The sequence below is a fragment of the Cataglyphis hispanica genome, chromosome 1 (genome assembly GCF_021464435.1).
Source record: "Cataglyphis hispanica isolate Lineage 1 chromosome 1, ULB_Chis1_1.0, whole genome shotgun sequence".
Taxonomy (NCBI): domain Eukaryota; kingdom Metazoa; phylum Arthropoda; class Insecta; order Hymenoptera; family Formicidae; genus Cataglyphis; species Cataglyphis hispanica.
Window position 1 is genome coordinate 4,002,407 of NC_065954.1, and position 12,527 is coordinate 4,014,933.

The 12,527-nt window shown below is 42.7% G+C and overlaps 1 protein-coding gene across 5 annotated transcripts in view; it reads left to right on the top strand.

Annotated features, from left to right (window-relative positions):
* LOC126852868 (semaphorin-2A) overlaps positions 1 to 12,527 on the top strand; it is a 332,693-nt gene that overhangs the window by 197,460 nt on the left and 122,706 nt on the right. Inside the window, exon 1 of one of the 5 annotated variants that reach the window (XM_050598130.1) lies at positions 470 to 1,714. The exons of the other annotated variants lie outside the window; for them this stretch is intronic. Within the exon in view, the coding sequence (XP_050454087.1) occupies positions 1,537 to 1,714 (178 nt within the window). The 5' untranslated portion in view covers positions 470 to 1,536. Of the gene's footprint in view, positions 1 to 469; positions 1,715 to 12,527 lie in introns of those variants that run through there. 5 annotated transcript variants of the gene reach the window in all.

The following is a 12,527-nucleotide window of genomic DNA, read 5'->3' on the forward strand; positions in this document are numbered from 1 at the left end:
ATGAAAGAGAAATCCGTCGAAAGATTTGCTCGAGGAAGCTTTATCGGCTTTGCCAGAGATGATAAGAGTAAAGATGCATTTCATACGACGTTCTGAAAAAAACGCGGAACTTGTTCATAATTCAAACGTCTTTGACAATACCGTGAAAGTCCGATTTGAAGCATCTATTCGATTTCCTCCCCTTTGTGCTATCGCGCTGCCTAAAATTTTTCATAACCTCCATAAAAAAGCGCGCGCTAGGGTTACGAGAAATATCGAGGGCTGACGCTTATATTCGCCTTTTCGTGGCGATCAGAACGAGTATCTCGGATTGCGAGAACAGCCGCAGCGACTGGGGACCGTCCGTCGTATACTATAGTAGAGTCGTGCGCTCTCCGTGGCGGTCGCGGCCGAGTGGAGCCGAGAACGGCCGAGCGGCGCCGAGCGCGACTGAACGCGGCAACGCGCGTCAGAGGGTAACAGTCGTGCCGCGGCCTCCGACGAGAGAGGTTTGTCGTCCGTGTTAGCAGTCACTGCAAGTTCGGTTCGGTCCGTAGCATCGTGACTTAAACGTCGATAAATACAACGACGATCCTTCACCGCGATTCGATCATGTTGTGACAGATGCGCTCCTCGTGTGCCGCCGATACGTCGCGCTTGCGATCACCCCGTTATCGCAATGATGCACGCGCGATAGGAAAACAAGCAGCTCGTCGACTCCGTAATCGCGTCCATCTCGACTCGAGCAACAGATGTGACCATCGTGCGCGTCTCGTTCTTTATATTTAGTTAATCAAGATTTTCTCAGTTGGTAAAATACTTCGATTCTAATCTCCACGTTGTTTCCACGCTCCTCGAAAAGCGTCGTAACGAATAACAACGATAAATGTGTGCTTCTAATTCTACTGACGGCAGATAAGAAACGTTTAAGTAATCGTACCAGCGATCAAGTGAAAGATAACATCGTGGAGACGTTGAGAAGGAAATAAGAAGTTCTTAGAATCTGCGTCCACGATCGACGTGAATTGCTGCTCGTCGTCCGCCGTTCTAAGAACTTATCTACGGCTTAAGGGCACCGGGCCGTGCACGAGAAGTAAAAGAGGAAGAGAATTCCTTTGTCCTCCGAGACGGCGCGGAAGGAGGTGGACGACGAACCGTGGAGAGGGGGAAAGAGGCAGCCAAACGAAGCAGCACGCGGTCGAGTTTCTCAGAGTATACCTGCCGCGTGAGCGCGACAAGGACGGCGCGATTAAACGAGAGAGAGTGAGAGACGCTTTATACGCCGGTGAACGGCCGTCTCGTTGTCGTTGCCAGCAGCAAAGGGCAACAAACCACGCGCTACGGCAGAAACTCTCCTTTTCCTGTTCAAGGTCAGAGCATCGAGACCCACGTCGCGATTCTTTGTAATTGGACTATCGCGAGTGAAGTAAAGTAAAATCGTTTGTGCGCGTAATGCTCGGGGATTAGGAGAGATAGAATCGCGAGAATCGTTTCACGGCGAATATCGAGAGAGAGAGAGAGAGAGAAAGTGAGATTGTGTTTGATTTCCTCGTGATCATGTTGAGGCAGAGGCTATTACCAGACGCCATGACTATAGTTAGAGCAGCTGTTCTCGCAGCTGTCCTGGGACAACTCGTGGGCCCCAGCACGGCCAGCAGACCCGCCGGCGCTCACCCGGGACACGCTTACTTCGAGCAACCGTGCTGTGGACGTTCCCATCTCAGGCATCACAAAGGTCAGTTACTTCTAACGAATGCTATTCGTGAGACGATTGGCGAAAACGAAATATGCACGTTGAAAATATCGGGACGTCTCGATGATCGCGGGGATTATTTTATTGGTATGATTATTGACAGATATCTACTGTCAATAAAGTATGAGCATTTTATGGCGATATTTCCATGGGAATATTTCAACCAAGCTCAGTCTATCTTGATTGCGGTAGGGCAGGCTCGTGACACGCGAGCGGAAGCGGAAACGGACGAGCGAGGCGATAGCGAAGCCACGTGGTATCGTGGTTTTTCATTCTCATTCGTCGAATGTCATTGTTCGCGATGATGACAAAGGCTACGCATATACGTTTCGCACCCTATTTATGTTTACACATGTTCGTGGATAATCAATCATATACAGGAAATTCTGTACGATACGAAATTCGTAATTCGCGCTGAGATAAATTACGTAATATTATCGATATCTAGCTGCGAGAGATACATAGAGAAAATAAAAGCAGTTTTACATGCTGCTATATTTTAATATACAAGATAATAATAAATGTCTCGCTATTATATGATATTAAAAATTATCTAACGACGAAGCATACAACGTCATTTTTTCGTGCTTCTGCTGTCTACTTTTTTCTTCATAATAACGATAATATAATGTGGTTCATCGATGATCGATGGGCGATGGCGGCGCAAATTTTATATCAGGATATCGATCGTTATTAATTTCCAAGTATATCGTTCAAATTAAATAATGTGACTTTCGGGATCGTTTCGTTGGACCAACGAGGCCATTTACAATACAAATTATACAGACAAGTAAACTCAATCGCAATTAACATTGGATGCTGGTACACGAATTTAATGCGAAATTAGTCACAGGAGAGGCATTCTTTTTTTATTAAAAATCATCAGTTTGGCATTAACATCAAGCAATGATTATATATTAATTTAAGCTATATAATTAATTTAAGACGTAATTCTCGTTGGATAAGAATCGACAAAACTGTTAATAATTTGTGGTTGTCGTTTGTTATACGAAAAAATACTCATCATACACTGGGATATACACTGGGAATTTTTCAGGAAATCTTGGCGGAATTTTTCTCACGGGATGCTGACCTCCTTCTTTCTTTCCGGTAAATCGTTTAAAAGAACGAACGAGTGCAGAATGTAAAAACGAACGTATCCCGGGCAACGAAATGCCCGTTAGCATACATCACCAATATTATCTCGGGGAAGGCCTTGCCACGCGATATTACCGGGGCTTAGAACGCCGGGCTGACTTCATTATGGTACTACCGAGGGAGAGAGAGAACCGGAGTCGAATGGAATGTGGAATGGTCGGTTGGTTGGCTCTCGGTTCGTGTGTGGAAGTCAGGAGTGTGGAGAGAGCATCGCCGGTGCGTGGCGGTTCTCTCTCGCGTGTATAAAGCAAGAGACCGCATGCTGGGGAGACGCGATGCTTGCGAACGCGCCGTACGCTCATACACGTACGCGTACACACTCGAAGAACTTACGCGTTCCGGAGCGTTTTCTACGAGCGTAGCATTTTCCGGAAGGGAAAACTTTTTGGGGGATTTGCGGCCGGTCTGTTTTCCTGTCGCACCATTGGCGGAATTTTCATTACGACGGTGCGATTATTATCCTTCTAATGCTCCCCATTCTTTCAACGCGGAATGCGTGCGCGCATGTTTTGCTTCCGCGGAATGTCGGTTTTCGCGCGAATATTCGGCGAGAAAGTTTCGAAGGAACGTCTCGCCACCGGATAACACTATGTGCGCGATACTTGTTTCCGAAGTTATCGCCGACTAATTTCGTCGTGTAGCATTCCGTGAACGCTGAAGGACCAACTGACTGTTGTTGCGAGTTGCTGGGCAAACGTCTAATCTTACTTTGCGCGACGATGTACTTGGAGCGTGTGACATGATTTCCGGTATGCAAGCGGACATTGTATAGATAAGACTTCCCATCTCTGACGCGTAATCGTTATTTGAGACTCACGATAAAATACTCGGATTTCTCAAACGATCTTTGTTATAGAAATATCAATGACCGATATATGAGAGACATTGAATCTTATTTAAGATGCAGTGAGCAGTGTCTTGATTGATTAACGCAAATCCAGTATACTCTTCATAATATGCTCTCTTGTCTAAAAAGGAGAAGCCTCTATGCATATATCCAGTGCCTACTATATTCGAGAACATCATACCGCATTGATCTAATCTGTACTTGCGGGCAGGTATCTACGCTACCAAGCGATCATGAATTCTAAGCCCTTCGTATCGGATCTCTGTTAACTAACGGAACGGATATTAATTTCGACAGGCTTCTCAAACCGATCTGTTGATCCAATTTACACGCGCATTTGACGTGTAATTCTCCATATACATTCGCATGTAATGAAGTTGCGTGAAATTATGTACGACTATGTCCTGTTATATTAAAGATTAATGCGTCTCAAGATAGTCTTTATCTAACAAGATAAGCAAGTGTTTTCAATCATGATGGTATCGATGGCTGTATTTAAACTATTTTCTGAAATAACACGGATGAAATTAAGTATATTTTTTTTAACATAACGGTACTTTATTCTTTCTTCCGATTTGTTTTTCTTCGTCATCCGCGCACAACCGACTTTTTCTCGACAGACTATTCATATAGATTCTTAATTCGCCACTAAATTCGAGGAGTTTGAGCATTACTCTCTTTGCACTACATAGAGATTTATCAGTGATGTGTATGTATATGTGTGTGTGTGTGTGTGTATATATTTGCAGAAGTAGCTAGATAAAGAGAAAAGGGAAAAGCACGGTAGGTAGGACGAAGCGCGATAGTTCGGTCAGTCATGAATGCCGGAAGGATTACGAAAGTTTTCCTTTGGTCGCACCAAGGTCTCAAAGATTTTCGAGATTAAAAGCTTCACGAGAGAGTCGACTACATCGTCTACTACCGGTCGTCCGATTCCGCGTTATGGCCTCGCAGCCTCTTTCTCTCTCTCTCTCTCTCTCTCTCGGTTTCTCTGTCTTTTGCGACCGCTATCGCTTCCGCTAAGGCTATGTAATGAGCGACCGCAGCTAAGACTCATCCAGCGCACGGTATTCGAGGCCGCGCATTCCTGCGGTCCCGGGGGTCAGCATGAATGCCGAGACATTGCCTTTGGGGAGCCTTGCGAAGTTAGACCATCGGAATCAGCGGGAGCTTTCGTACGCGGCGGTTGAATTATTTCCCTTTGAAAAGGCTCGCGCGTACATCCCGAGCGAAAGAGCGGGCGTATAACCCTTTCGCTGGACTCTTGGAAATTATTTCCGAACTTTTCCTTCTCATTTGCCGGCGCATACAGAGATAAAAGGGGTGACTTTTGACGAGTGGTACTCGCGAAGGCGACACCCGGCGACGCGACGTTGCGGCAAAAAAGCGCCGAGGGAAGAATCGATTAATTTCCACTCTGCGTTACTCACGCTGCTCTTCCAGTTACTTTTTTTTTTCTTTCTTGCGCCAGTCGATGCTCTGGGAAGTTCTCTCGTCTGGGGGGTAAAAAGCGCGCGCGAGACTCGCATCAACTCGTTCGCGGGACTTGGGGATGGAGAACGACGGGATAAAGGGCGCGGCGAAGGGTTTGAGAAGATGCGTGGCGCGCAAAGACACGATCCAAGTTTGTCACGTAATCGCGTTGTAGACGCGCGCACAAAAGTGAGAACTTTGTTGCGAAATTCCAAGAACCACGAGCGAAGTGTTAGCGCAAATCGGTGGCCAAACGAGAAAGACAACTGCCTTCTATCGAATCGCGAGACACGCGGACAACGTTTGCGATGGGATAGTTTGTAACTTCTTCATCGCTTTTTCATGTAATCGCGTAGCGTTTTCGAACACATAACGGCTTGACCGGGTATTACGGATGGGTAGAAAACGAAGAGCGAATGAGTTTTCGGTCGTTTAACCTAAACCCGTCGCGTGTGAGCTTTACTCTTTAATCGTCGCTTTAATCGGATTTGAGGAACTCGTGCAAACTTTAATTCCCAATCCGTGTACAAAGAATTTTACACACAGACGCGAATTAAATTAAATAGACATTCTCTTTCGTTTTTTTTTTCGCGCCCGCACACGTGTACGTTTGACGGCTTACACGTTGTCGTCCGAAAGGAGCAGCTTTAGCGGCATTAGCTTTCATCTTTTCTTTATTTCGGTCGAAATCCGTCCGCGATGTAAGCTCTGGCTAGAACGGGGCGCCCTACACAAGGACTTTCACGAAACGCGAAACAAAAGATACGCGAAGCGCGAGAAAGACGGCGAGCGCGTCGAGGGATGGTTGGATATTCCAACGACAGGATTACGTGCACTGTGAAGAAGGAAATAGCAAGAAGAGAGACAAGAGAAAGAGTAAATCTCTCGCCTTTTTCCTTACTTATTCTTCTTTCTCACTCTCTTATCTACAGAAAACACTTTGTACTCGGCGGTGTAAACGCGCGAAAATATCCGTGCTCGTGAGATGAGACGATTTCGTCGCTACGAATATCTTTTCGCGGATAAAAGGGAATAATGAGGATATAATGCGGCCTCGGACATTTAAACGTTGCTTTATGTGGACATTTATAAAACTTTGCAATGATGCGAACTGTGAGAAAATAAAAAAAAGATTGCATGATCGCGCTAAAAACTATCTCTATCGTTTTCCTATCTTTATGTATATTGATTAAAAGATAAAAAAGTCGCGAAATGCTCGTTTTCCGTGCAATACATACTTAAGTCGTTTAGGCGGACGTTAGACGAGAAATGAGACTTCCCTCATCATTTATGTGATTCGGGAAGGATTACCGGACACGATGACGTACTGATAATTACGTCCGTCGAAGTGTGTATGATTAGAGCCGATAATAACCATCCAGTAAGTTTATTGCACGCGGAGGACATCCTGCTACCTCTAGTAAAAATAATATTACTTGTGACGAGATATATTATTTTACTGCCTAAGGCAGCACACAAGTCTTGCACATCCCATCTCTTATTTTAAGGTTTACTAGCCGGTCATTTTGAACGCGTCGCGCGTTAAACTACACACGGAGATATTGTGTTCTCGAGTATTACGAGGCTCGCGAATTTGAATGGCGCTTGTAAGTTTTTTTGCGTGGCTTAACGAGATTCTACATCGAGACTACCTTCGGCCGAGACACACCCATATACGTAGTTGTGTTGCCATCCAATCGGAACTTGTGCACGCGCAATCAAATACATTTACACAGCTTTTTGAGTTGAATACGATGGTCTGGCCACCGTGGTACACGGCTCTTAACGACAGGTACTTTGGGAAAGTTACAGATGCAAATGTAAGAAGGAAAAAACTTTGGGAAAATGCGCAATCTTACGATAACAATGGAAATAATAACTTTCAGCTATCATTTCTTTTCGTCGTCGTAGACTAGTAGACTAGCTATCGACCTCTCTTTATTCTATTGGGGACGCATTTTTAAAAATGAGATCTTGATACAAAAGAATAAATGCTAAATAATAAATTAAAATATATTATAATATATTATTATTTTAAAATCACTTTACCTTAAATATTTCACAATTTTTCAAAAATCAAATCTGAAAAGAGAAAAGTAGCGTGACATATCAACTTTATCCTTGTAGTAGAAATATTATTAATCTGAAATATTATACGTTATAGAGTCTATATTAACGAATTTCCAAATGTTTTAATAATTTGCTTGAAAATAAAAATAAAATATTTATATTTTACTTTATATGTATATATGTATGTACTATATATGTATTTTACTTACGGATGAATAGAAATGTGATTAAAATAAACAATTTTAAAAGCGTTCTATAAAATGGATAGCGAAATGGAGTGGAATATGTTGTGAAACTGTTTGCCTAACGTATACTCTTTGATAATTGAATGAGAAAGCCGAAGTTATCATAACTTTGCTGCGCTACAATAATCCCAAGCGAGCTTCAATAAGACGTCCATTACGCATCGATGGCAGACGGCTAATTGTCCTGTATCAATAAACGAAGCGCAGAGATATCGTTGACAGGGAGAGCCCCCTGTTATCGGAATACTTGGCCGTGCAAACAGAGGGTTAGTCACCTAATCGTCCGGCTCCTCCCTTCCTCTCGCGATGCGCGCACATGCACGCACGTACATACCAAATCCCTGATATAAGTCGCGCAGTATTCCATGAACCCTCATCTTTCCACGTGTTCGAAGTTATCTCAACTCCACCCTCTCCCGGGAACGATATCTGTTCGTCACAGGAATTTCAGACTACGCTCTCTTCATCGTTCGCAGATCGTAGCTTGAGAAAGAGAGACGAAGAGAATATGAAAGAAAGAGAGGAACAGGAAATTGAATCTCGCTTTATCTCGAACGGCGATATTGAAAAGAAGAAAAAAAAGAAAAGAAAAAAAGATGACAAGACTCCGCATCGACAGCAACCGCGCGCACCCTCGTGTTCTCCGTCGACCGCATAAATTGTTACGATCGATATCAACATATCCGCAATATAAAAAACTCTTGTAATAGTTGTTGCCACCTCTTGTGTCATTCTCGGATCGACACGTTAGGCTACTTTTTTCTCCCCTTGAGGAAAAGGCTCTTATTTTTCTCTAATCTGCGAATTGATGCAGGAACATATTTATTGTATCGACAAAGTAAATCTTTATAATGTTTCTCTCTATTATTACACGTAACAATCATTATCTCAGGAAATAGAGTTTATTAAACTTTTGCTTTTTTTAAGGATATATATGTGTGCATTAATGAGTTTTTAAGATGTCTTTTTTAAGAAAGATATGAACTTTTTTCCCCGCGGGAGAAAATAAGACAGATATAAAGACAGCCGTTTTGATTCGCGCCGCGTGTCTGGCCGTCTTTTTTCGTTGCACGTGTAAATTCACGATTACATCCAGTCCGCGGCTCTCGTTCGTGAACAGCAAGGAACTAATTACACTAACGACCGGCAATAAAAAGCAACCGACGCGCCGACGTCGCGGAATTCGCACGCAATTACCGCGATCTCGATCAGGTCAGGTACGTATACTGTAAGGTACTTTGGTCTTTTGCAAGCGAAAGTTTATCCTCATAGATGATGTAATGTACGCATAAACCATTGTGAATATAATGGTCCGCGTATTTCTCCCATTTATCACGCATTTAGTGCATCGATTATGTATTCATTTTAATCTTGTATTAGATCTAAGAGATTGCATTCAAGAATACGAACGAAAAAGCAATAATTATACCATGCTGCATAAATTTAGAAGCTTTTGACCGTAATGAGCTTTATATATATATATATACACTCTAGTATACATATATAAGTTATATTTACTTTAATTTTTTTAATCTTTTGGATATTTTAATATATTATCATGCTAACTCTCTACTTTTTTCCTTTTACGGAATTGAAAAATGCCATTTATTTCATTTAATGAATATTGACATTGCTCGATTTCAGATTACTTAACAGCCCGAGCTCGCTAATTTATTCAGCGCGAAATTAATCGTAGCGACTTTGATCGAAGTCGTTGAAAAGTCGGCGCCGACAATCGTAAAGTATATATCTTACGAAAAGTGCGAAAAGGGATATCGCGCCCCTCTCTTGGAGCTGGCCGTTTAATTGGAGCCCGATATATCTTAATTACTTCAAAGTTTATTATTACTTCGAGACGACCAGACGGCATAAAATCGTAGGAGGCACCACCAGTCTGGCCTTCAAGGCACGAATGTCCGTCCAGCCGAGCTAATTACTTTACAGGCGCGTTCGCAGGTACGCATTACGATCTCCAACCAAATGTGCCAAATGTTTGCGCTAGCAGCGCGTTCTGTCTTTGTCAACAATAGTGGCTCGTGCATTGCGCGAGTTTGCAATTTCCAAACCGGGGACCGGAGATGTGTGGGAAATTATATATAAACTAATACACACGTACATTCTGTTTGTAAAAGTTTCGTGATAATTATTAGGTCTTTCCGTGTTTTTTTAACGATACGCGGCATTTTTTACGCAGTTTCTCGTGCCTCGTCGTTACCACGTGTCGATCGAAGACGGGGCGAAGTTTCGGAAACATGCGATCCCGTGGGCGAGAGTGATGAAATTCACAGTCAGCAACAAAGGGAAATTGGACTGGCTTTGTACAACGAAAAAAGTATTACAACTGTGTTGCCGCGAGGGTAATAGTCGACAGGATCAGTTAATACTCCGTAATGGCTGACCGAAAGGTCCGAGAATCGCCTCTCCTAACGACCTGTACGGGGGCGCGTAACACGACCGCACCATCAAATCTGATACCGGTGTGTGCAATACCAGAAACGCGTTGTCGCGCCAGAGAGATCCTCTTCGTATAAGCACGATGTAAAAATTACGTACGATTTTGTGACAATTTCTTCTGGATTTTGCGCGAATCTCGCAACGGTGAGAATCATTTCCAGTTCAAGGTTAAACGTAATCGGCAAACGCAATATGATTTTTCTGATTGAGCTTTATAACGCTGTGATTCTTCTTCTATCTTAAAGTTACAATGCAGTTTATGTGGTTAAATGAGTATTGCATAAATCGAACGTTTAAATCGTTTGGTCACTCTGGCAGTCTCGTGTGGTTTAAATAAAATTGGTAGAGAGATTCACATTGTTGTTTGCAAATTAATGTCGGCCCGGTATTCAATTCTCATATGAAAGAAAGAAGTGTGTATGATTATTAATAGAGAGTGTACGGCAGTGGAAAACGATACGATCGCAATTATTGACGTGGCAAATATAGAATCGAGAATATTTTGCGCGCTTAATTAAAACGCAACGTAACCGAATTAGAGATGATCCATTTTGATGCAAATTAATTGTTTCGCAATGTACGGATAAATGATTATTAATAAATTATTCTAATTAAAATTCTGATCATTTGCGCGTAGTTGAAATATAGCAGAAACGCCTACGATGACAGTGTTATAATTAAAGTAGATATATAAATCTGCATGTATATATAAGCGGGTTTAAAATTGGCAGAAATTAGTAAGTTTAATGAAAACAATAAACTCCTGCAAATTACATAATATGGACATTGCGATGCGTCCATGCATGCAACTTCTATAACATTAATATCATCAGCCACATTATATAATTGGCAACTAATTGCTTATTTCTTGCTAACATCCTCATTTTTTTATTATTTATATTTTGCTTTAATTTTTTTTTTTTTTTTGAAGATGATATAAAGATTTTAATTTATTTATGAAACGTAAAGATGGAAAGAGAAAACAAGAGAAGACCGGTTTTGTGTTTTGCAAAGTTGCTAGCTAGCATATTATACGTGCTACACGTGTGAAAATATCCGAGCTTCTTTCTCTTATCTTTTTGAGACTCGTACTTGCAACACTGCATTTCTTAATTGTTCTCTAACAAGAGAAGTTGGCACTTGGCACGATTTGTTGGCCCGTCTCACCTCTTTCCAGCGTTCTCGACCCACTCCCAAGAAACAGCCACCATCACCACGCCCCGTTCTTCTTGTTCGTCTTGCTCAACCTCGAAGGAGCCAAGCTCGACCATGTTACAAAGTGATTAGTCGAGTAATACCGCCGGGCTCTCTCTCTCGCTGCGGTATGTCCTTAATGTGGCACTGGGCTTGCAGCTGCAGCTGCATTTCGCAGCTTCCCAATCCTCTTCTTCGGAACTTTGAAGCGCGATCGATCGCTGCAGGGGCTCTTTCGTGATAATTGTTAAAATATCGTCTTACGATATATTTCGATATATCGATATAATTTTGGTAGAAAGTAATTATAATCTCTTTGTAAAGTTTATTTAAAACTTTTGATTGTGAAAAAAAAAAACTACAGATATAAATTGTTTAATTATTGAATCTTTTTGGAGCGCTTTTCTCCAAACATAAATTATTCGTGGCATATTATGTATCTTATTATTATGTAATCTCTTAGTTTACTCGTATATCGAGTATAGTTTACGTGCAGCTTTATCTTTAAGCGATGTATAATAATGTAGCATTAAAAGCACGCAATACGTCGCCGGTAACGGTATCACGCATCCCCGACCTCTCGAAAGCCCATCACAGGAATATTCCTTGCGAGGCGCTCTCGGAGATTATACACGCGTGCACGAGTCCTTTTTGGCGCGCGCGCATCCGCTTACATTCTCTTATACGCTGCTAGCAGAGCTTTCGTGGTCGAAAGCGACACGTTTCTCGTTTCATCGGTGGGAGTGCGCCATCCCTCCTTCCCCTCCAACGTGCTTGATTATCCATTATCGTCGATGCGGAGGATGCTCGTGGGAATGATTCCGACCCCGTGCAGCCGACGGCGTACGTTCCTCGCAACGACGCTAAAGCGGTTATTTCGATCGGCCGCCCTTATAAATTCGCGGGTGGTGTTCCGGCGAGCGTGAAACGAGCTCAAGTATTAAGACGATACATGCCGGGGACACGGCACAGGGACACGTGTTGATTACCATCAACTGGAATACAGATAGCGAAATTATGATAAGCCCTCCGTACATTGATGGCAATAATTATTTATAACGCGCTGGCTGCCAGGTGACTTGTAATCTAACGCGACAGCATTTTCGGAAAGATGATCTCGCAGGATAAAACTCGAATTATCGAAATTTCGCGCTGCGAATACGTAGCTCAGTGTTTGTTCTCGTAATAATCTCGACGTGAAAATCATGAGAATTACACATTTGGCATGCAATTGCGGAATCGCGATATCGTAACTGCGTATTAACGAAATTGCACGGCAGAGACAAAGGTTGCACGGAAGCTGAATTAGAACCAACCCATTGACTGTAAGGATCGTGCCGCGCTGCAACGGTGA